Here is a 26,014-nt window from a genome sequence, read left to right as displayed (position 1 = left end):
CATCTATAAGTAATCTTATTAGCAGACTTTAATTTTATTATGATTAAAATTTAGTCATGACTCTTGCTATCACAAATCACAAGTCACACCCCTATTTTGATAGAAACAAGTTATATAATGTATTTTCTGATTGGATGTATTAGATTGTCAAGCGATTTTCTACTATGCAGATTCGTGAAACTAGTGAAAAATTCGCACGACCCACTACTTTAGGCAACCTTTGGTGACATTAAAGTCTGACGGTAATTTGACGTTTGTTATAGGTGCATGTGTTATTTTACTTTTTTCACCTTTTTTTTTCATTAAGTACTTCAACGGTTTTACAACCACCTTTTTTTTTCGGTTCCTCACTCCTTTTCTCACTGCGTAATTTTTTTTCTTTCTTGTCTCAAAATAAAAATTTTAAATCTTTAAAAAAAAATGGACCAAGAAACTAATGATACTCATAGTATTGATAATGAATTTAAATCAGCAACTGAAGTTCTTGATGATTACATTGATTGTTAGTTTTTTCGGAATATTTTCTTAAAAAAAAAAAAAATTTTCTGTAAAGTAGACTGATCAACTAATGAAAAATAACTTTGTTCATTATGATAATCCTTACTTTATCACCTTTCTCAATAAAGCTATTTACAATTTGGGTTCCGAAGTAGTTCAAAGCTTGACTGAGTTGCAAATTTTAGACGAACAGCTAGAAAGTATGATTTTTTTATTTTTAATTTCCGTGTTTTTGAAAACACGTATTTCACTAAAACTTAATATGTTTAACTATATATTGGTTTTTTGTTTCTTTTAATAATAATTATTATAGAGTTACGTGCAATTTACAAAGAATGCCAAGAGAAATATTTCGAAATACTAGAGGAATCCGATCAAAGTGATGAAGAAGAAAAAATAGCCAGCTACTGGAAAGATAAAACAGAGGTAAAGTTTTATTTTTTATATGAAAATACGTTTTAGAAGAAATAAAAGTATATGTTTTTGAGAAGGAAATTTTCCCGCAGTCTGCATCTTTTATAAAGCCTTATTTGACACGTGGCAAATGGTGGCACGGTTCGTGATAATGTGGCTTAGCAATAAGTAAAGATGTATTGTAACCTTGGTAAATTTTTTTTCACATCTCCCTCTATTTTATCACAATATGATTTACAGAAAGCCTATGATGATGCCTTGCACAAACAGGACGAAAAAATTGCAGTTGCAGATAAGCTGTATAGTCTAGTGAGTATTATAAATTTCAAAGTTTACAATTTCTAATGTGTTAATTTTTGTCGATTAAATTGTTATATAACGCAGATCTCTAGACACCTTGAAAGACTAGACGACGAATTGGTCCGTAACAACATAAATTTGGAAAGTGAGTGTATAATTCAATTTATTTTATTTATCATGTTTGTAATTTAATTACTAAAATATTTTTAATTGTCTTTTTTTGTAAATCAACAGAGTAAGTAATAAATTTAGTTCATTTGTCGATTTCAACTGTTCTCAACTAATAATTATTTAATAGTGATGACATCAGTGATTTGGAATTTGATCCAAACGAAACTCTATATTGTTTTTGCAGACGGGTAAGTCATTACTTACGCAATTAATACATCGTGTTTGAATTAATATAATAACTTTATTTTCATTGAGCAGCCAGAGTTTGGTAACATGATCCAATGCGATCATCCTAGAGTAAGTATTCAATGGTTTATAGTTTGTTAGGATGAATTACGACATTAACAATTAATTGTTCAATTAGTGTGAAAATGCATGGTATCACTGGGATTGTGTAGGGCTTACACAACAACCGTCAGGGCAGTGGTTTTGTCCTGATTGTGAGTTCAGACCTTATGAACCTAATCCTCTCGATAATATAATGCATGCTATTGAGAGCTTTGCCATGTATTCATATCCTAGTCAAGGTCTTGATGATTTCACACTTAGTAATCCACCATTTCATTGGTATGTTTTGAACCTTGTCTTATAATTTATAAATCGCTTATTGATTAATAAAATTTTCTTCTTAGAGATCGAAATGAATTGAATTCCCTTGAATTTTTTGATTTATTATATTTTACTTACATTTATAAGCATGTTACGATAAAATTACCGCAACATGTTAATATAATGTAAAAAGAATTAAAGTTGGTTACACGTAGCATGGATTAATTTATTTGAATCCGCAATTAAAATCAAAGAAAAATAAAATAATGAAATATTTTTTTTAGCATAGTTTTTTTTAAATTAAAAAAGATATGTAGGTTTTTTGGTTTTTATTTTCCCTTTTTTTTTGTTAACTATATGAGAAAATTAGGAAAAGGAAAAAAATTTTTTTGTAATATAGAATTCATATTCAAAAAATAAAATAAATAATTACTATTTTATATTTACCGAACAATTCAGGCCGCTCCAATTTAATTATTTGTTTAACGTACCCCTCTCCCCTCTATTTTTTCAAAAATCTGGATTCTATTAAACATATAGTAATAAATACCCTCTAAATTTAAAATTACAATTTTCCAGAATTTCCCAAATTTCCCAAAAGTTATATTATGTATGTTTGTTTATTGTAGACCCCTCTCAAACTCTTCATAAATTCTGGACGTTACAAACAATCAAAATTGGAGCGGCCTTAGTTTGATCAGAGATTATCAAATCGTGTAACAGAAATATTAGTTTTGGACAAATTAGACTGTAAAAGTCGCAAAAAAAATATTGAATTATATCTTTTTTTCTGTCAACAATTTACTATTATCAGAATCTGGATATATATCCAATACAATTCTTGGTTTGTTTTTTATATTTTAGTAAATTTGTTAACTTAGAAATTTAAAAACTAGAATCATTTAATTATCTTATAATCTAGTGGTCCAATTTTGATAACCTTCTGTAAATATTAAAGAAGGCTATATTATAAAAAATGATCAATAAAATTGGATTACTGGATTATAAGTTAATTGCCAAAATCTAAAATATTAATTTTAATATAAATTATATTATTAAATCAGTATATTAATTAAATATTTCTTTATAATAAGATAAAATAATAAAATTACACCTGTAAGGATCCAGTTTGAATTATCAGAATTATAGTTTAGTCTTAAATTAATTTGAATTATACCAATATAAAACTAAACTGATAAAAAACTAATTAGTTATATATATCATTTTAAAGGTTTTATATTACTTATATATATATTACAAATTGTATATAAAAGATATATTACAAAAATATATTAGATAAATTCCAAATTTCAAATTAATTATAGTAACTTTCACTTATAAACTCAGAGAGTTTCCCCTTTTCTATTATCCAAATCATTATTTTATTATGCACTTTTCATTAAAAGAAAAGGTTAAACAATTGAAAATTTATGTATTAAACATATTTTTATTTATTTTTATTTTATTTTATTTTAAGAAAAATTATTTTTACGAGTTGTTGAATTCTCTTTTTCAACTGCAAAATTGTCTATCAAACTCCACTTATATTTATACTTTTTGATGTTTCACTAAAGATTCTAAATCTTAAATTTTCTATTATAAAGAAAAATAATTTTTGAAAAATAATCTATAATCTTTAAAATAATCTGTAAAAATAATCTTTGAAAAATAATTTTTTAAAATAATTTACTAAATAACTATTCTAATCTAAATCTATTTATTAATAATTCTTTTGCTTAATATTTTTTTCTTAATCTTATTATCATATCATTATTTACTTATTAACAATAATAATAAATATTGAATTATATAGATCATTTACTTTATCTGTTTCTTATTCAATATATCATTTATCCTTCAGTTAATTATTTATCCTTTGATTTCATTTGACCAAAGTAGTGAAATTATACTTTGAAATTAGTAAATAAAAAAAAATTATGAAAAATATAGATTTTTCTATATGTATTATATCTACATTTATGAAAATTAATATACAAGCTTGCTGAATATTTTCAATTAATAAAAAAAAGTCAATTTCATTGATCAAAAAAATGAAATTACAATCTAAAATTAGTAAACAGAAAAAAAAATTTGAAAGTTAGTATCATTATAAAAAATATAGGTTTTTTTATATATATTATACTTACATCTATGAAAATTAAGAAGTCAATTTTATTTGGCCAAAATAGTAAAATTATATTCTGAAGTTATTAAATAAAAAAATATAAAATTTTGGAAGTTAGTAATATTATAAAAAATATAATTTTTTCTAATAGTATATTTAAAAAGAAAGTTAAAGTTTAAAAATTTATTTATAATATAAAAAATTTTTATTTACATATATAAAATTATAAAATATAATACAAACAAAATTAATATATTATTACTTAGTTTACTGGTAAATGTATAATTAATTTCTTTTTATAATAATATTGATTTTTTTTTTTATTTATTTATTTTAAAATATAATTTTACTACCGTATTTTATCGAAATTAAGCATCTTTGAAAATAAGCATCCCCCTTATTTTGCACAACTTCAAGCAAAAATCAAAAATAAGCACCATCGAAAATAAGCACTTCATACTTTATTGATATATGATTTACAAATATAACGATCATAGTAAAAAAAAAATTCCTATTCACTATCATAATTATCATCCATATTAACAATTTCTAATTCCTCCTCTTCTCTTTCATTTTCAATTTCTCTAAGAAATTCATCAATTTCTTCATAAATAGCATCATTTTCTGATCCATCTAGTGCATTAGATATGCCACATTTTTTAAAAAAATAGACAATAATATTATCAGAAATACTTTCCCATGCACATTTTACCTATCCACAAATATCACTTATCTTTGCACGTCGAAGATTTTCTACTTCAGTATACCCAGCACCACCATTAGATATCCAAAAATGCCACTCTTTACGAAGGTTGTCCTTAAACGGTTTATTGATAGCAACATCAAGGGGTTGACACTTACTGGTTAAACCACTAGGAATTATTGCCAAATCAATATTGCTTTGTTTAAATTTTTCTTTAACTGACTCTTCCAAATATCTTCTAAAAGAATCAAAGACCATCATGGCTGGAAATCTGGATTGGCTGTTTGAACTTCTTATATGATTAAGATAATCAATGTAATGTTTCATCAATTCAACATTCATCCATCCACTCTTTTGAAACCATACAACTACACCAGAAGGAGCCTTTTCACCACATGGCATTTGTTTACCTTTGAAAATACAAATTGGAGGTAATCTAGTTCCATCTATAATAAAAGAAAAATTAAAAAAAATAATAATCATATTAAGATCACTAAATCAAATAATCTTACCTGCAGTACATGTCAAAACAACAGTAAACCGGTTGTTTTCATTGCCTGTTCCACAGATGTGAACAGTTTTTTCCCCTTTGTATTAATCGTAAAGTTCCCGGCCATGTCAAACTATACAGGCGTTTTGTCCATGTTGAATATGTTGCATAATTCAAAAGATTTCCGAATTCTAAGGCGAATAACAAACTGGTAAAACTCTTCCAACTTTTCTTCTAATTGCTCAGGGAGTTTTTGTGTTATTTTTGTACACCGACACCTTATTAAATTATACCTCTTCATAAAGGCATTTAACCAACCTGTAGTTGCTTTAAACTCCGTTGTTAAATCACCATAAAGAGCTATCATATCTGCTCTATCCAAAATTTCATTCATCGAAATTCTTATGGTTACAAATGTTACAGCTAATCCCTTTTTCCTTTGATCTAAAACCCAGTCATATAGCTCCTTTTTGGCTTCAGGATAGAAAGCCTTTCAACCACATACTTTTATCATTTATTTCACTTGTCTAAGTTTTGCTTGCCTTAATCCAGCGCCCAATCATAATTTGGTCAATTTCGAAATGTCTGCCTGCCACATTTCTTCCGTATTGAGTAGCGTAAGTAACAATATTTTTTTTTTGTTCAACGGAATATGAAGTGCATTGACGTTTAATCTTTGGCATTGTTTTTTCAAAAAGGTCATGTGAAACTCAAAATTCACGTTTAAACGCATAATTGAAATAAAAAACCCCTTAATTTGATCATGTGCGTGGTTTAGCAAACTGCGCCATAAGAAAAAAATCATTAACGGTTGAATTTAAAAAAAGTATCAAAATTAAGTACCACCCCAAACTTTTCGCTCAAAATTGTTGCAAAAAAGGGGTGCTTAATTTCAATAAAATATGGTATTTTATTTTATTATCAGAAATAAAATTTATTAAAAATAAAATTTATCTCAAGTAAAATTCACTTTTATTTATTATATTATATAAATTTATATTAAAAAAAAAATTAAAAAAACTAAAAAAAAAACTAAAAATAATTTTTGATTTTTTTTTTAAAAAAAATGAATTTTTAATATAACTAATATAAAAAATTATATAAATTAAGATAAAATTTATCATTTTAAATTAATTTTTAATAAATATAAAATTAATTTTTATATAAAAATTTTATAAGATTTTATTTTTTTGTAATTATTAACTTTTAAAATATCTTATATATATAAATAAAAATATAATATGTTACATTTCTTTTTTGGTAATTTTTATATATTAATTATATTGATCACTTTAATTGTATAATTTTGTTAAGATCTTTCATTTTTTAAAAAATCTCAGTGTAAAACTTTATATACTACTTACTATATAATGTAAGAAACCTTATATTATACATATTGTTTTTAACCAATATATATATTAAAAAGGATTTAGAATATCATTTTTGATTTTTATATGTAACATCATATTATAGAAATGTAATATAACATAAGTGCAATAAAAATAAAATCCAATAAAAAATTATAATTTATAAATAATTTATTACTAATCAAAATATAAAAAAAACTAAAAATTAAAATTTAATTTAAAGTTTATAGTTAAAATTATTAAATGATTTAATTAATATTTATATATTATTATATAAAGTATATTTAATAAATTTAAAATAAAGTAATATAGTTAATTCTTTTTATAGTTACACATTTAGAACAAGCCATCAATATCACAATTTACTTTTTTTATATAGAATCAATATAAAAAGTAAATTCTAATACTATAATTCACTTTATTATATAAAATCAATATAAAAAGTAAATTCCAATATTGCAATTCATTTTTATTATATAAAATCAATAGTTTCAAATTAACAGTTCATTCAAATTATATCAATATTATAATATTGTTACTGATATTTATCACATACTAATAGATGAAGATTTAAATTATTTTAGAATAATATTATTAATAAAACATTAATGTGTTTTTGCTTAGTTTAAATCAAAATTTCAGATTGTGAGAGTTTTTCCTATTATGTTTTATTTATTATTATAATATTAATAACAATTTTATTCCTTTACCAATAAATATTAATTACTAACCATTTTTAATATGAACCATATTGATAATTCTTTATTAACAATTAATATTTCTTTTAATTCTCATTTTTATTTTCTAAAATTACCACTAAAAAAACCTTTTTTTAACTAAGTTAAAACTTGGTTTTTTATATGAATTTTATATTACATTAAACTATCCCTTTAAATATGATTTTGTAATTTTTATAATCTGTAATTTTATAATCTAATTCTGTAATTTTATAATTAAATTAATAATAACTAAACTATAAGTATAAATAAACAAAAATAGATATACTATAAATAAATGTTACTATAAATAACTATATATTGTATAAATTTATACTTACTAGCTTTATTATTCTTCATAACTTTATATACCCCTTATTTTTACTTTTCTCAAAAATTATGGGATATTACCTGATTCTCTTTCACTCAGTATTTTATTTATCCTTTGATTAATAATTTATTCATATCATGTGATTATTCCAATATCTATGGTTACAACATAAACTGATATTAAATTGCAATTGCTAAATTTGAATTAATAAATTCAAGTTAATTTGTTAGGTTAACTGAATTTAGTCAACCTATTTGAAACTTTAAATACAATATAGCTAGTTAGAATCATCTCACTAAAACAAATTAATGGTGGTAATTTCATCTTTTTATGGTTATTAACTACTAATAAACTATTTAATGAAATATCAAAAATTGGCATTTTAATATTTCTTAATTTACATTTATTATGCTGATACTAACATTTGTCATATACTAATAAATAAATATCTAATTTATCTTTAAATGTTTTCAACAGAATATTAATACAGTCGAACAGGACTAGGACAATTATATTTGATCCGGTATGTATGTAATGGGGTAAATTTTAAAAAATTTTTTTGAAAGGTGGTATGTAAAAAACGGGTTTTTTAAAAAAATGTGGGGGGTAAAATGGGGTAACTAAAAAAATAGTGGTATGATTTTTTATGGGTAAAATTTTGTGATTTTTTAGGTGGTATATTATAAAAAGGGGTAAATTCCGTGATACCGATTATTATATATGGTAAATCATTTACTGCAATAGTCCTAAATTTACAATTTACCGTTACTACAATATGTAAAAAAATTCAATTATTGTCACATTGATAAAGTTAATAAAGTGGAGAAAAAAAATTAAAGATTTGACCTCTTGACGTGATAACGTATTTGTTTTACGTAAAAAAATTATTTTGTTAATAAAAATGAAACATACGAAGCGACACTCTCAAAACATCCAAAAGTTAGAAAAATTATTGATCCAAAAACTGTAATATGTATATGTGGTAAAAAAGTTCGCCTTGATAGAAACTATGATCCAGATCTTCTTGACCGTCATGTTAAAAAGAAAATATGTAAAAGTAATGATGGAAACGCTCAAATTACACAATTTTTTTCAACCCAAGATTCAGAAACTTCAAATACTAAAAGAAAACTTTGTGTCGGATTAAATGATGAAAAAGTTAAATTATATTTACGTCGCATCGGTTTTGTAACCACATTTGGTGGTGCTCCTCCAGAAATTGTAGCGACGAGAATTGTTTGGTGATAAAATCAAATCATCGTTTCACTGGAACGATTTGAATAAAAAAGAAAATGATCAACTTTTAGATACTTTACGATCACAAGCAAAGTGGATAAATGATAGCACAACTTTTTGTGTTAGAAGTACTGAATGTTCAACATATGTTGATGGAATTGGCGAAGTTTGTAAGCAATGTCTTAATTTGAAAAAATTAAAGGTTTTTCTGGTAATTAAATTTTTTATTTTTATAAATTATTCTTTATAATATATATTTATTTATAAATGGTAAATTATATTAAATAGAACGCAATTGATAAACCAATTCCTAAAGAAAAAAACCAAAAATACACTCCTTTAATTCTTTATAAAAATTCTCCATTTTATCAATATTGTAAAAATGCAAATGTCATGGAATTGTTAGGATACTTTAATGATCCAGAAGATTGTACTCCAAAATTTTGGAATCAATTAGCAAGAATGGGACGAGCTGGTGCCTTTAAAGATAAACAAATTTTTTCTGGATTATGTGAAATTTTTGTGGAAATGACAAATCGTATTAATGAAGGAAAAGGGCTCCAAAATATTAGATATCCCGAACAATTTTCTAATTTTTTAACTATTTTAGCAAGTAGCAGTCCACAAACATATGCTATTTTTCAAAAAAATCTTGCAGGAAGAACAATTAGAAATATCCGGTAAATAATTTTTATCGTATATCAATACTTTTTATACTGTATATTTTAATTTTAATTTTAATTCTATTTAATTAATTTTTAGTGTACAACGTGCTCAATCAGATTTAGCAATTGATGATCCATCGATATGCTTTGAAAATATGGCTAAATTTAGAAAGTTTTTAAATAGCATTAATTATGATGGGCCAATCGCTGCATCAACAGATAACACAAAACTTGAAGAAAAATTACGTTATTCTGCAAGTTTGGGTGCAATTCTTGGGTCTACATTTCCGTTACAAGAAACTTTAATATCTTCTTATGGTGAAATTGATACTATTGTAAAAAAGATTCAAACAAATAATGCAATAGCTAAATATGTTCGTGTATATATTTTACAAGTGCCAGTTCCTAAAGTACCACCATTTGTACTCGGAATTATTCCAAATAATAGTGAAAATGTATCTGATGTATATGAAATTCATAATCAAGTTTTAGAACTTGCTGCACATTTTAAAATTCATATATTATCAATTGGAGCCGATGGCGCATCGATAGAAATTAAAGCTCAAAAGAATATTATGCAAACTAATACCCAAACGAAACTTGAATTTAATGATGAATTATATAGTATGTATATAATTAATTTACTTCAGCATTAAATCTTTTAGTCTTTATTATTAATGACTTTTTTATTTAGATATCAAATTACATTGTCCTATAATTCCAAACATTGGTCCTATTGTTTGTATTTCAGATCCAAAGCATGCGAAAAAAAATGGACGAAATAGTATTTTTAGTGGCGCTCGAATGCTGACTTTTGGAGATAGTTTCCTAGGTTTTGGTCATGTATTAGGATTGTCTAAATCACCGAATTCTGCTCTGTATCATGCAGATGTTTTAAATGTTGATAAACAAGACGATGGAGCCGCGTATCGGCTTTTTTCTTACGAATTTTTATATGAAGTAACTCAAACTTTAAATTCTGATTCTAAAAACAAAGGATTATTAGTTTATTTGTTTATTATTGGTAAATTAAAATTTGATTTATTGTGTTTAATTTATTATTATAAAGTTAATTTACTAATATATTATTTTATTACTTTTAAAAGGAGAATTAATTGATTCATATCTCAATCGAGATATTTCTAACCATGAAAGAATCAAAATGGTTATGATGAGCAGTTTTTTTTTAAGAATATGGAAACAATTTATTCAAAATGCATCAGATAAATATGAAGAGATTTTTGCAAATGATCGTAATTTTTTAGCTCATCAAACTTATGAAATATTGTCTTTTCTTGTTGATTCAATGGTATTATAATTTCAATTTTTTTATAATTAATTTTATCAAATTAGATAAATAGTAATAGTGCTGGTTTTATTATTACAGATTTTACTTATCATAGCACATCGGGAATACTATAATTCAATGCCATTATTACCTTGGATGCATGGAAGTGAGGCATGCGAGCATTTTTTTGGAATGGCGTGGCAACACTTACCCGATTTTACATATGCAGATTTAATTTATCTAATTCCTAAAATTCGCCATGTTACAAATGCCTATTATAATTCTACAATTGTCAATCCAAATTCAGAATATAAAACTTCTCGAGTTGGTTGGTTTATTTAATAATTTTCAGCATTTTATTATTATAATCAATCTCTAATTTAATTTATAAAAAAATTTAATAGGTTATATTTGTGATTATTTTGAAGGAAATGTTGACAATTTAAATTCAAGTTTAAAAATTTGGCCTACAGATGACGAAATTAGAGTTCTTATTAATGATGCATATAGAGAAGCAAATGCTTTGGCGAAATGTGTTTCTATGGTAGTTACATTATTACCATCATCTCCAATTGATCTCCTAACAAGTGAAATAACGCCAATTGAAGAAAATTTAACAAAAGAATTTCGAGATGGAGAAGAAATTTTAGCAGAAGTTGCTGAAATGATGGAAAATGTTGCAAGCTTAAATTTACGAAATGATACAGATGAGAATTTGATAGATGCTCGTGAACAGATAACAAATTTATCTAATAATACATATTTACAACAAATTTATGATGACAACAATCCTGATATATTAGATAATAATGGCAATGTAATTTTTGATCTACTACATCAACGCCGAAAATATCACAAAGCTTATACTTCAAAAAAAATGATCCGGTCACAGTTTCAGGAAAGAGACTATAATTCGTCAGAAATTAATCCATCTATTGCTAGCAAAATAGTTGCGCAAGTTACTAATAATAATAATAATACAAGATTACCAAAAGCACGATTAGAACGATGGGATATTAGAAAAAGATTTGAAAATGTCAATGAAATGTTAAAAAATTCGCGAGAATTACAATTGCCAAATTACAGTAAGTATTAACTGATTTATTAATTTTTACTAATAATTATTAAATATTTAATTAAATATTTTATAGTTTTAGATTATGTTCCTTCGATCTGTACGGCAAATATTTCTTCAATTTATCCTGTACAAAAGGGAGGATTTGCATTAACATTAATTAATAAGGAAATATGTCTTGTACAAATACTTGCAATTTATTATCGTACATCAACTGGAAATAATCATTCATATACTGAAGAACCTATAAATGAAGTTAATCTAATTACATATGTATCCACTAAAGTATTCAGAAATTTACAGAATAATTTGTTTTATTCAAAGTGTGAAGAAGGATACGAATATTTTTGTCATTTAACATCTAAACGAATACTTTATTATTTGGGATATCAAGTAGAAAAATCATGTACAGATATGTATTCATTACAATCTAACGCATACCAGATTTATCAAACACTTTCTAATGATAGTATTTTATCTTGTATTTTACGTTGTCTTAATCAAAAAGGAAAAAATAAATAAAATAATTTTTACTAATCTGGTACTAATCTGGTATGTAAAATTTGGGTAAATTTCGAATTTTTTAAATGTAGTATATATAAAAGTGGGTATAAAATCCAAAAATTTTTGGGGTAAATTTTTCCAAATTTTATCATTTTTTTTCCCCCCACATCTCATATAATTGTCCGGGGTCCTGTCAACCCTTGTTATAACGAACCCTAGGTTCCAGACCTCAACTTCGCTATAGGGCTATAGTGAAGATTTTAAGAGATTTGATTGGTTAATTCGTTATAGCAAGGGGAAATTTATTATAGTTGTCTGAAAAATTCACTATATCAAGGGTTCGCTATATCAAGGTTTGACTGTATATTTTTATTTGGTTTAAATTTCATTATTTATTCATTTAACTTTCAAATTTTAATAGTTTTTTTTACAAAAATTCTCTTAATTTCAATTTATAATTTTACTTTCAAATTATAATAATTTTTATATATTTTATTATTTTAATAAATTAAATATTAATTAAATCTCAAGCAGACTATGAATATATTCAAAATAACTTTTAATAAATTAATATTTCATTTTATTGAGTTAAAAACTGATTAACTGAAACTAAGTCTAAAATTCAGCCTTTATAATAATTTATATTATGCTAAAGATTATAAATATACTTGTGTCCGAAATTATTTTAGTATTACGGAAATATGTAATTACGTAATTCTGTAATTATTAAGTAATTCATTAGAAAAACTCCGTATTCCGTAATTGATTTCAGACTCCGTAATTAATTTCGTATTATGAAAATATTTGGCCAGAATTAGCCTTAATTTTGGCCGATTTATATATATAAACTTTAACAAATAATAACTCAGCACCCAGTGATCCGTTTTGGATAATCTTACTACCATTTGATTCGTCTTGATAAGACGATTCTAATAGTAGTAAGATCATTTAAATCCAATCACTAGATCGCGATTCGATACCAATAACTTTTAAATATTTATAGCGTAATGGCTACACCAATTTCAATGCTAGAAAGATGATCTTACCGCTATTAGAATCGTCTCGTCATGACGAATCGAATGGTGGTAAATTCATTCAAATCTAATCACTAGATCATGCTCCGATACCAAAATTCATTAAATGTTTATAGTAATTTTACTCCATCAATATCGGTTTTATAGAAATGAAACACATATCATTAGATTCGCCTCGATGAGACGAATCGAATGGTAGTAAGATCATCGAAATCTGATCACTAGATCCCGAGATATTCGCAATTTTGCACTATTATGCAAATTTTGGAATTTCGGAATACGTAATTAATTATGATTTTGTAATTTCGGATTTCGGATTTGCCAATTGAATTTCGGAAACAACTATAATTATAAATAAGAATAATATTCTACTAATAGAAATAATTTCTTATTGATACAATTATTTCATTAATACAATGACTTTATTGATACAATAATAAACTATTTAACTAATTTAAACTAATATTAATTAATATAAATATAGATAATTATAAATAACTAAATTATAAATAAATACAGTCGGCTCTCGATATAACGAAGTTGGTGGTTTGGCCAATCAGGCCTTCGTTATAAGAAAATTCGTTAATAAAATATAGCGAATTTCGATATAATGGGAAAATCTGGTATAACATATGAAACTTTGGTATATTGTGGTATATTATGATTTCTTATGTTATGTACAACGTATGTTACACAAAATATCTTCATTGTATTAAAAAAAGTTCATTATAAAAAGAAATTCGGTATAAAAAGAGTCATTTTATTATGTACAGTTTATAGACTTACTTCGTTAAACAGTATACAGCATTTAATTAGTAATATTCATTATAGCAAATTTTTTTTTATATGTTAAAATTGGTACAACACTAAAAATTCGTTATACCAAATAATTCGTTATATCAAAATTCGTTATAACGAGAGCCGACTGTATTACTATAAAATACTTGTACTATTTATTACTATATTATATCACATAACTAATATTTTATTTTTCAATTTCTTGATATATTATTTATTTTTCAACTAATTATTTATTTTTTAGTTAATTATTTATCTTTCAGTTAATTATTTATCTATATCTTTATCAGTATATTATTTATCCATATTACATGATTTTTCTGATATCTAGAATTATAATGCCATTAAACATTTTGCTTAATTGTTTAGTATCTAGTAATTGTAAAATAATAGTTAATAACTCTTTAGAATCATTTAATTAAAATGAATTAAATGATACTAAGATCATTATTTTAGATGTGATAGATTGCAAGTTATTTATAATTTATTATTTTAATATTTTTTACATAACTTATGATCTATCATATTTAAAAAAGTTGATTTTAGTACCATTTGATTTATCTTGATTATATGATTCCAAAGAGTTATTAATCATCATTTTACAATTACTAAATACTGAGAAATATTAAAATACCTATTTTTGACATTTTGTTAAATAGTTTATTAGCCAGTAATTGTAGAAAGATAAAATTACCACTATTTGATTTATCTTAGTAAGATAATTCTAATAAACTGTATTACATACTTTTGTAATCATTAGATGCTAAGTAATTTATTATATTTTTTATACATAATTATGACCATAAACAATATTTTTTTAATATAAGATTTTTAAAAATATGTGTAATAGTAACTATAGATAGATTGTAATTATATAGGATAGTTTTAATAATAAAATATTTTGAACATCTAACTGGTATAATTATATAGTAAAATACAATTAAAACAAAAGTGATTATAAAGAAAGTTAACTATATGAGGTCTTTGCAATAAAAAAGTATGAAATTCAAAAAAAATTTTAATTTTACTTTATATGCTAATTATGTTTTTTTTTACTGAAATAAATGCAAATTTAATATTAATTCAATTTTTAATTTTTTTTGAGTTTCATACCTTTCTATTGCAAAAACCTCATATATTTAAACTTATACATATATTATATTCAATTGAATATTCAAATATCCAATTAAAGTAAATACTTAATTATACTGATTATAATAGAATTCTAAATATTTTTAAATAAATATTATTATATTTCAATAAATATTAAATTTAAAAAAAATACAGTTAAATTACAGTCTAGTCTCGATATAATGAACTTATGATATAATAAACTTTTGACTTACTAAACTTTTTTTAAAAAACCAGTTTTATAATATTTAAAAATATCTTAATATATTGAGCATTCATATTGGCCGTCGAGACATTTATTTAATTAATAATCAGGTGATATAATTGAGGAATATATATGAAATTTGTGATGATCTGCAAATAATTAAACTTAGATAAGCTTTCTACAAAAAAACAATATGGTGGAAAATCGTTGGAGAATCGTTTTCCTATTGGATGTTGTAAATATGTGACATGTTAAAGTTAGTATAATATGCTTTATTTTTATAACATTATTTGCATATTATTACATTTATTAAGGCATTTTAAACAGCAGTTTACGCTGTAAAACTTTTTTTAAATATATTAATAGGTTTATTTTTATTTTTTAGGCATTATTGTTTAATAATTATTGTAATTATTATATATTATATGTATTTATATAATAAACAGCATATTTTTAAGGGTTATTCTTTATTTTTGACAGTATTTTATAATGGTTTTATTATATAAAAGAAGCGTTCAAAATATTTTTTTTTGATTTTTTTTCACTTATTACACTAAATTCGATTGGTTCGATATTGTTACACTTATTTTCATGTGACATTTGGTTGGTGAGTCAGATTAGCCCATATGTATACAACTTTATATAACGTATTTTGAACTTTTATTGATTTACCACTTAGGCGACACAAAGTGGTAAAAATGGTTTTCATAGTCCGGCCGGGTCAGTTTTGTTAAGTCTTAAAAAAAAATTTTTTTATATTATTACTATGCCGGGTGAGAATTTTTTAAAAATTGAAAAAAAATTTCGCATATAAAATTTTTGAAAAAAAAAATTAAAAGCCGGATTGCCGGGTTATTGATGAAATTTTTGTATTATGAAAACCATAAAATCAAGTTTGTATGGCCTTATTATAAAACATAATAAAAAAATTTTTGATATACTGAACTTAGTCACATGATTTGCCAATTTTGCCTGAAATTAATTAATTTCAGCTAGAATTATAACTATTTAATTTTTACTTAAATTAATTGATGCTGAGATATCTTAATTCTAGTTGAAATTGGAATATTAATCACATGATTTTCTTTATATATTGAACTTTCTCTGAAAAAACTTAGGGGTTCAGTATATAAAAAAATTTTTCTTTACTGAACTCTACTAAGAGATTTGACTATACATAAAGTCAAAATTAAAGCCCAAAAGTAGAAATATTTCGATTTGGGAAGGTCAAAAGTCGAAATTAAAGTCGAAATGGTCGAAATTACATCACAGTTATGTGATTTTTATAATTATAATTTAATATAAAATTTTAAACATGAATAACTCCGTCAATATTGATGCTACAGATATGAAATACATATCATTGGAATCCTCTCGATGAGCTGAATCCAACCGTATAAAGATCATAAAACTCGAATCACTGGATGCGGAGTTCTTTAACTTTGAATTTTAATACAGTCACCCCTCTCTATAGCGAACCTCAATATAGCGAATAACACGATATAACGGATCATACAGTGTGGTACCGATTTTAAATATGAAAAAAACCTTGATATAACGAAGTTTACTATTTATTTACCGTATAACGTAGTACGAAGTAAAGTGTGTGAATTTCTTATATAAAAATGCCTCTCGATATAACGGATTTTTTTTATAACGAATTTTTTTTCAGTTATAACGAAGAATTTCTATAGTTTATAATTAAATGTAATTATTAATAAATATTGATGCATTATGACATTAAATATCACCCCTGTGTTTTATATTTAAATTATGGATCAGGCTTGTATCAGGGGATCGTATCGGGATTAATAATTCTGGCTATTTTATTTAATATTTAGGCAGAATTACATTAATTTACATTAATTCGGTTGTATTAGGATTCGATGTGAATTGTTATTAATTTATATTTATCACAGGGGTAAGGACACTCCTAGTTAAATTAATATATCATTAATAATTTATTTATTATATAGTCAGTTATTGTTAAACAGCATTCCTACAAAAAAAGGAATTATAATAAACATTTTTATATAGAATACTTCAGGAAGCATTCCCTATAATAAAAAAATAAAAAAAGAACATTAGTAAATGTTCTTAAACGAAATTAAAAGAAAAAATTGAGTTGTCCCACTTTACTTCGTCTCAAGCGTCCATTTCGAAGTCCCTACAATAAAAAAAATAAAAAAGAATATTAGTAAATGTTCTTAAACGAAATTAAAAGAAAAATTTGAGTTGTCCCACTTACTTCTTGTCTCAAGCGTCCATTTCGAAGTCCCTACAATAAAAAAAATAAAAAAGAATATTAGTAAATGTTCTTAAACGAAATTAAAAGAAAAATTTGAGTTGTCCCACTTACTTCTTGTCTCAAGCGTCCATTTCGAAGTCCCTACAATAAAAAAAATAAAAAAGAACATTAGTAAATGTTCTTAAACGAAATTAAAAGAAAAAATTGAGTTGTCCCACTTACTTCGTCTCAAGCGTCCATTTCGAAGTCCCTACAATAAAAAAATAAAAAAGAACATTAGTAAATGTTCTTAAACGAAATTAAAAGAAAAAATTGAGTTGTCCCACTTACTTCTTGTCTCAAGCGTCCATTTCGAAGTCCCTACAATAAAAAAAATAAAAAAGAACATTAGTAAATGTTCTTAAACGAAATTAATAAAAAAAATTGAGTTCCCCACTTACTTCTTGCTCAAGCGTCTATTTCGAAGTCCAGGAAGTTCCCTATAATAAAAAAATAAAAAAAGAACATTAGTAAATGTTCTTAAATAAAAAAAATTGAGTTCCGTCTTACTTCTGTCTCAGGCGTCCATTTCGAAGTCCAGGAAGTTCTCTACAATAAAAAAATAAAAAAAGAACATTAGTAAATGTTCTTAAACGAAATTAATATAAAAAACCCCCAGTTCCCACTTACTTCTCATTCTAGGCATCTATTTTGAAGTTTAGAAAGCACCCCTATAAAAAAAAGATTAAAAAAAATGTTAAATTATCAGTAATCAGATCAACAAGTCACATGATCTGTATAACCGATATTCCTATACCGAAGAATTCGTTATACAATACCGAATAATTCGTTATAGTGTTAACGAAGTTGCTTATAACGAAGCCTTGATCAGCTGGAACCTAGGGTTCGTTATATCGAGAGGGGACTGTATTATTGTTTACTATAAAATCATATGACTATAATGTAATTTCAACCATTTCGACTTTTGGAGGGGCTCAAGTCAAAATCATTTCGACCATTTCGACCATTTCGGAAGTCAAAATTAACCAATTTCAGTTTCATGTATAGATTTGACTGTATTATTAATTAATTAAAAACAGGAGTATAGTTAAAATACAGGTAATTTTTATATAGAATTTTTCTAACTATTACCAGAGGTGATAATCACCAGTAACTGAAATTATAATAAGTTAATATATTTAAACCATTATATATTATAAGCCACAATACTTTAGATATTTTGCAAATTTTAAAGGGTTAGTTAATATAATATCATACCCAAAGATGTATAAAATTTTTTATTATAAATAAAAAGGTTTAAAAACTTGTAATATATTTAAAAAATATTTACCTATATTATAAAAAGGGGTACTATATATAGAGAAGTACTGTAGCTTGCAATATATGGTATAATATAAATTAAATATTAAATAAAATATAAAAATTATATCTAAAATTAAGAGTATTGCTAATCTTAACCAGGGGGATAATTCCTCCCCCCCTTAAGAATTTAAGGGTAGGGTCTTTTTGTTGATTTCGTAGTTAACTCAATGATCAACTTGTGTAACATTTTAAAAATAGTATTTCATGTGATGATCAACAATAATAGCCAATAAAATCAATCAATTTTACATGACAATTTTTTAAGAAATACTTCACACGAAAGAAAAATCAAAGAAAAAATTGAAAAAACTTCATTATTTTATTTTACAATTAACAGAAATTTCACAGTTTCACTAATTTGTTGTCTATAATGATTATAATTATTTTATTTTGTAAGATAAATTACAAAAAATAAAATATTACAATAAAAATTAATATTTAAGCGCTCTCAGTAAATGATTTTTGATTCTTTATCCAAAAAATAAATAGATCACTTTTTAATAACAATAACCTGCTCCTTGATAACTCCAATGCAATATACTTATTTATAATTACTATTATTTAAATATGTATAATCTATCCATAATGAAAAAAAGTAATAATTAGAAAACTACTAGAAATCTAAAAATAGAACAATATAGAACTATAAATTTAAGGAATAGCTTATAGTAAACTTTCAAAAAATCTGTCTTACCATTATATTATTGTATAAGTGAATTTGTAGATAAAGAAGCCAGACTGTTTGGTTTTAAGTTTGGTAAGAAAATAGTGCAAACTGACTGAGTTAGCTTAAGTAATGAGCAACTTTAAGGTATAATGAGCAACTTGCAACTGAATTCTTGACAAGTAAAACTTTTTGAAAATAAAGCATATACTAAAAAAACTAATTAAACCAGGTATAACAACTCTTTAAAAATATGGAAATAAAAAATTTAAACAATAATAATATGTTTCTTTAGTGGCTTGGCTTTGTCACACTTTTTTTTAATTGATAAAATTGACTTGGGTTATAATCGACATTATGTTACATATGTGTAACCATATGATACCCTTAAAAAAAATAAACTTTTTTTATGAAATAGATATTAATTGCATAAAATTGGTTTTAAAAAAAATTTTTATTATGAAAAATACAATTTAACTATAAAAATCAAAATTATGTACTTTTCACAAAAACCATCTGAACAACTACCTTTTTTAACTTAATAAAACCTTTTCTTCTCATAAATTTACATATAATCTTATTCTTAGATTACTTCGCAAGTCAATATTTTAATTAAAAATTGAAATAAAGGGAGAGGGAAGGAAAATTCCCCCAGGTTAAGTTTAGTAATTCTCTAAAATTAAATACTAATTAAAATAATTTAGTTTGTTAAAAATATTTGCTAAATAAGTTGGATATTTTATGAAAAATGTTTTATATTTATATAAAATTCTATTTTTTTAATAATAGAAGAATATATTAGAATTGTTAAGTTTTATAATAAAGACAAAGAAATATTAATTTTAATTTTACGATATTTTTAATCTCTTTAAAATTTTACCAAAATTTTAATATAGTTATCTGTTCTTATATATATAGTAAGCAGTGCGCCATCCTAATTTTAATTTCAACTGTTACCTCGTGTAACAATCTAAACATGTAGAAGTTCATGTTACTAAGATTAGTCGATCATAGTGTCGCGTAAATCTGATTGCTAACACTTTATTTTGTTGGCAATTAAAACTATAATCATTTCGGCCTTAAAAGAGCCAAATTATGAGCCTTCGTCGTCCGTAGTTCCACAGAGTACTCTAGAGGAACCGGCGGCGAAGGTTGCCACGAAGTTAGCTATAGTTCAAGATTTGGCAGAGCAAAGTTCGACACACAAGACTTCGCCGCAACCTAAAACATCGATATCGCTTGGAGCTATTGATTCACCAGAAAATCCCTTTGGGCCTCTAGCAGTTGCAAGAGAAAAAGCAGCTAAAATACAAAAATCACCTCCACTTTCGCCAGAAACGCGTAAATTAAATGATACAATAGTGTATATTCGGTAATTATTTACATTTCCTTTTATATTACGCGTATAATTGCAAATTTTAAAATTTTTTTCCTAAGACATGGAAAGAATATCACTTTAGAACCACATCCTAGCGTTTAATCATTTAAATAAATTATGTCATTGATTAATTTTTTATTAGACCGCTGACCAATTCTGCAAAATTATTGTGGGACTCACAAGAACCATTATCAGAACAAGTTAATGAATTAGAAATCACTGATTCTGATGACTCTTTGTCACAAGAAGACTCAGAATGGCGTGAAACTTTTATTGATACAATTATAGAAATTGAGTCAAAAAATGGATTGATCGAAAGCGATTATCCCAGGAATCCTTTTCTTGTTCCAAAGAATTCAATTAAAAAAGACGAGATTTCATGCGATTCTTCGCCGCGCGAACTAGACCCATCAACTATAAGAGATTCTCCGAATAATCCATTCCTTTCACCGCCTGTTGCAATGAAAGAAGGGTCGGACAATAAAGTTAATGAAAATCAATTTGCGCAAGTGTTGTAAGTAAATGATATTACAAATATTTTTTTTAAAAAAAAAATTATTTTATAAACGTTTATCGATTTCATAATGTTTATAGTCGTGGTGTACGTTATCCGGTTCCGTCAAATTTTTATGATTATGAAGATGAAGATGACACACTTTGGTATAAATTAACATCTATTATTATTTCCTTAAATATTCGTTTGTTTATTAAATTATGTATTATATCTAAAGTTCATTGGGAGCGTCCATTAAACCGCGAAGTATAGTTCCACTATTACAAGTTGAGGCTGAAAGATCAGAGTCTGCCATTGGCTCTATTGACTCCGACTCTGATGAAGAAATACATTATGTAATTAGGTAAATACATTCATATTTATTTATTATTTTTAAAACGATTAAATTTTCGTATATTGAATTTACAGAAAACATACATCAACACCAAACGTGACGGATGTTAATAATAACGAAATCGAGGAAGAGTCGGATAGTGGTAGTAGTTTAGAATCTGATGTAAGGATTACATTCTTTTTTGTCAATATATTCTCGAATTATTTTAACATTGTTGTTCTTATTATCTAAAAGTCACAGAGCACAAGAATTACAGATTATGCTAAAAGAGCTAAACGATATCAATATCATCCGTATGCTAAATCAGCGGTTACTAATCCTCGGAAAATGAATAACGGGATGGAAAATTAGCTTTTTATTTTGATAAAAATTCATCACTGGTTTGAACAAGAATTTTTATCCTAATTGAAAAAAACATATAGCGTAACTTTTTTTTGTCATTACATTAGACTATTTGACTTTATTATTTTTATGTTTGTAAATTTCACTATATTTGGTAGAAACGGGTAGCTTTGAATTTTTCACACAAATATTGTAATGTATATTATACATATATATATATATATATTTTTTTTGGATTTGCAGGATATAGGATTGAAAAAAGGAAATCAAAATACGATTTTAATTCTTCCAAGAAATCGTAAAGATTCATTTGATCAATATTTCATTAATTTATTTAATGGAAATCGGTTTAAGCATTAGTGAATGCAGTGAATGCACATTTTTAAAGAACATAATAAATTTAAAATTATGAAATTTATAATGTGTTGCTATTATACATGTGAAAATACGTTTTATAATATATATCGTTTTTGATCTACCCTGTTTCTTGTATCTTAATATATTGTGCAAATTTATTTTAAATTATCAAGCAACTAAAAGTTTTTTTCCAAATAACTTTAATTTAAAAGATATCAAATAACGACATATTTTTAATAATTTCACAATATAATTTATTAATACACAGATTTATAAGAACCTTCTTCGCTTGGTGGTAATCTCCATTCTTGTAAACAAAGTTTTTTATATTCTTCCTGAGGTAATCTCATTTCCCTATATTATCAAAAATAAAATTAAATTAAGGAATTTAAAAAATTTCTTTCAAGCCTTAAACTTTCTCTCTCATAACCTATTGATTCATAATAAAAAAAGGATACGGATTCTCAACAAATTTCAATAACTGTTTAATAGTTCCAATCTGGTTTTTAGCTATCTCAATGTTCTTCTGTTTAATATAATTCAAGAATTCTTGATCTTTTTTTATTTCGGAAATATCAATAATTTCATTTATATCCTCCTTTGGTAATTTTGTTGATCTTGATGAATTTGTTGATTCTCTATCTTGCGTTAATAACCGGTTAAGTGATGACGATGATGTGGTCGTTGGTGATAAAGTTGACTCGTTAGATTTTATTTCATTAAATTTTCTGTTTACTTTGAGGAGATAACTTATCATTGCTTCTGGATTACTTTCTCGTAATTTTTGACAAATTATATATCTAGCAAAGAGGAAATTAGCATTAAGCATGGCTTTTAAATTTTTAATTAAAATAAAAAAAAATTACCTCTCTGAATTTGCAGGTCTACTTGATAATGGTTTGATGATACAAATCTTTTCAAAATGACGATATAATATCCATACGATACCTCCAGTGAATGGTGTAAATATATCAAATAATTTTAATACAAAATCACCATCTAAATAAAATAAGTATGTATACACATTTATTTAAAAAAAAAAAATCAATATATTGTTACAAAATTCTAAAATTCATTGGTAATTACCTTTTCGGAGTGTCATAAACATCGTAACTACTTGACATAATATAAGTTGTTTTAAAAGAATTTCTTGATATTGTTCTCTTCCTCTTACATCAAATCCCTATTTAAATCGACAAAATATCTTTAGCTTACACCATAATATTAAGTTCTTAAATGCTTATACACAGAACTTACCCCATCAGCTGTTACCAAATCTACCCCATCTCCTTTAGTTCCTCCTTTTACAACTCTTGCAAAATCTTTAATATTTTCTTCTTTATACAAATCACCTAAATATTTTAAGATATTATTACTATTATCATTATTATCATTACCATTAACCAAATTCAAAAGAGAAATGGTTGAAATTACCTGTGCCATCAGCTCCGTAGTAGGGTTTAAAACATTTAGTTGGCATAGTTTCATGATGAAATCTATTAAATTCAAAATCCTGTCCACTTTTTAAAGTAATTCCCCATCCGTGAACTTTTTCTCTCCACCAAGAATGTTTACGCCATAACAAATATTCTAAAAAAAATAATTAATTATTTTTAAAGTTATTTAAGAAAAAATGTTAATTTTTAAAACCTGTAAATCCTCCTGGTCCACCACATAAGTCCGCAAACCAAAATACCTTTGTATATTAAAAAAGTTTATGATCATCAAATTGTTTATAACATTGTATTAAATAAAATTTCAATGTATATTAGCTTACCAGTTCTTTAACAGGATCGTATCTTTTAACCGATGCAAAGCCAACTAAGGAATCTAAACATGCCAATTTTACAGCAGCTCTATTCATAAAAATCGAATTACCAACTTTTTCATAAGGATTTGATTTCTGTCTCGCTTCTGTGAATTTTTCATGTGATATACCCTCAATACTATTCTATTGTTTGAGATTTTTTTTTTTTATTTGTTAAAAAAAGTTAATAATTTTTTATCGAACTGATACGCTATTTATAAGAAGATTTTTACCTTCTTTTGAAGAAGATCGTACACAACTTTGGAATCGCAAAATAGATTATAATCAGGTTCAGTAATCTTTAACGATTGTAAAAGTAGATATTAATATGAATAAAAATACAAAAAATACCCAAAAAACAATTTGAAAAAAGATTTAACTTACTAGGCCAAAAACCATCCCTAGTCCCTCAATTGGCTTTCCTCCTTCATAAGGAATATTACAAGAAATAAAGTCCGCATTTTGCTTAGGTAATTGTATAGTAGAAGTTATTCGATTTTTATCTTTGTCAATTTGCTGAATAGGAGGAAGAGTAGAGAATGATGATGATGAATTATCAGATGATAATTGAGAAATACTTGAAAAAGAAGGTAGAGATGGTAAAGTAGACGAAGAAGAAGAAGAAGAAGAAGAAGGTGGAATAGAAGTCAATGGAGGTTGTGGTGGTTTTTGCTCTTGAGTTGGATATCGATGATGATGTTCTTCTCTATGTCGTTCTTCTCTCGTATTATAAGATTGCGAGGCTTGTTGTGGCGATCGTTGTTCTTGTTGATTATATCTATTTGAATTATAATTAGAACGATCCGAAGAATTATAATGGTTATAACTTCTGTATTGCTGTTGGTGATGGTGATGGTGATGATTTTGAGAATAATGATGACTAGGTTGTTGGTAACCAGATTGTTGTTGATATTGATTCCTATTATATCTTCCACCACCACCTACTCTACGTTGTTCAGGTGGAGCAACAGTTCTAACCGAAGGTTTGTTAACCTGAGAAAACAATGGAGTGTTACGGTATTCAGGATCATCATCTTAATAAAGAAAGATTCGATATGTAAAAGAAAATGGTTTAATCAGATTAAAAAAATACTCTGATTTAAGTTAAAATTATTGAAAGCAAAATAATCTTACCAGTATATGGATCCATCGAGGATTTTTTTATTCTGTTTTTTTTATTTTATTTTATTCTATTTTATTTTTTTTATTTATTTAGCGGTGGAGAGAGAAATTTTTTTTTCAAAAACGATTAGAATTTATAATTGATCAGCAAATATATGATCGAATCAAGTTTTTTCCCAAAAAGAAACCATTTATGTATTAATGTGGAGTCAACTGCATAACAAGAAAAATAAAAAGAATTATTATTCTTTGAATACGTACTATTCTAAATTTGTGCAGATATATT

General features: G+C 25.1%; 6 protein-coding genes across 6 annotated transcripts; 4 read left to right on the top strand and 2 right to left on the bottom strand.

Annotated features, from left to right (window-relative positions):
- Positions 1-420: 420 nt before the first annotated feature.
- Positions 421-2,381, top strand: OCT59_016314 (uncharacterized protein; the record flags this gene model as incomplete). The annotated part of the gene is made up of 9 exons (XM_066132396.1): positions 421-502; positions 627-698; positions 812-924; positions 1,153-1,221; positions 1,297-1,391; positions 1,511-1,571; positions 1,642-1,680; positions 1,748-1,950; positions 2,016-2,381. Coding segments are annotated over 9 exons (735 nt in total). The 3' UTR covers positions 2,017-2,381.
- A 5,880-nt stretch (positions 2,382-8,261) lies between these two features.
- OCT59_016313 (uncharacterized protein) lies at positions 8,262-10,221 on the top strand (the record flags this gene model as incomplete). Its single annotated transcript, XM_066132395.1, has 3 exons — positions 8,262-8,270; positions 9,189-9,375; positions 9,962-10,221. 3 exons carry the CDS (start codon positions 8,262-8,264, stop codon positions 10,219-10,221), a joined length of 456 nt encoding a protein of 151 aa, XP_066003386.1.
- Positions 10,222-11,394: 1,173 nt separating this feature from the next.
- Positions 11,395-12,450, top strand: OCT59_016312 (uncharacterized protein; the record flags this gene model as incomplete). The annotated part of the gene is made up of 2 exons (XM_066132393.1): positions 11,395-11,938; positions 12,005-12,450. 2 exons carry the CDS (start codon positions 11,395-11,397, stop codon positions 12,448-12,450), a joined length of 990 nt encoding a protein of 329 aa, XP_066003385.1.
- Positions 12,451-17,629: 5,179 nt separating this feature from the next.
- On the bottom strand, positions 17,630-18,533 carry OCT59_016311 (uncharacterized protein; the record flags this gene model as incomplete). Its single annotated transcript, XM_066132392.1, has 8 exons — positions 17,630-17,657; positions 17,740-17,767; positions 17,849-17,878; positions 17,960-17,989; positions 18,071-18,098; positions 18,179-18,208; positions 18,398-18,436; positions 18,501-18,533. The coding sequence occupies 8 exons, from the start codon at positions 18,531-18,533 to the stop codon at positions 17,630-17,632; spliced, it is 246 nt and encodes an 81-aa protein (XP_066003384.1).
- A 2,329-nt stretch (positions 18,534-20,862) lies between these two features.
- OCT59_016310 (uncharacterized protein) lies at positions 20,863-22,859 on the top strand (the record flags this gene model as incomplete). Its single annotated transcript, XM_066132391.1, has 6 exons — positions 20,863-20,887; positions 20,961-21,246; positions 21,395-21,766; positions 21,847-21,912; positions 21,984-22,262; positions 22,335-22,859. The coding sequence occupies 5 exons, from the start codon at positions 20,863-20,865 to the stop codon at positions 22,111-22,113; spliced, it is 879 nt and encodes a 292-aa protein (XP_066003383.1). The 3' UTR covers positions 22,114-22,262; positions 22,335-22,859.
- Positions 22,860-22,919: 60 nt separating this feature from the next.
- On the bottom strand, positions 22,920-25,756 carry OCT59_016309 (uncharacterized protein; the record flags this gene model as incomplete). The annotated part of the gene is made up of 11 exons (XM_025313388.2): positions 22,920-23,153; positions 23,258-23,599; positions 23,666-23,798; positions 23,886-23,982; positions 24,057-24,151; positions 24,234-24,389; positions 24,450-24,495; positions 24,577-24,750; positions 24,840-24,905; positions 24,991-25,640; positions 25,741-25,756. The coding sequence occupies 11 exons, from the start codon at positions 25,754-25,756 to the stop codon at positions 23,057-23,059; spliced, it is 1,872 nt and encodes a 623-aa protein (XP_025187598.2). The 3' UTR covers positions 22,920-23,056.
- Between the last annotated feature and the right edge of the window lie 258 nt (positions 25,757-26,014).

The sequence above is a fragment of the Rhizophagus irregularis genome, chromosome 24 (genome assembly GCF_026210795.1).
Source record: "Rhizophagus irregularis chromosome 24, complete sequence".
NCBI classification, from domain to species: domain Eukaryota; kingdom Fungi; phylum Glomeromycota; class Glomeromycetes; order Glomerales; family Glomeraceae; genus Rhizophagus; species Rhizophagus irregularis.
Note: the sequence above shows the minus strand (reverse complement) of the source record. Positions and strands in the feature narration are given on the sequence as shown.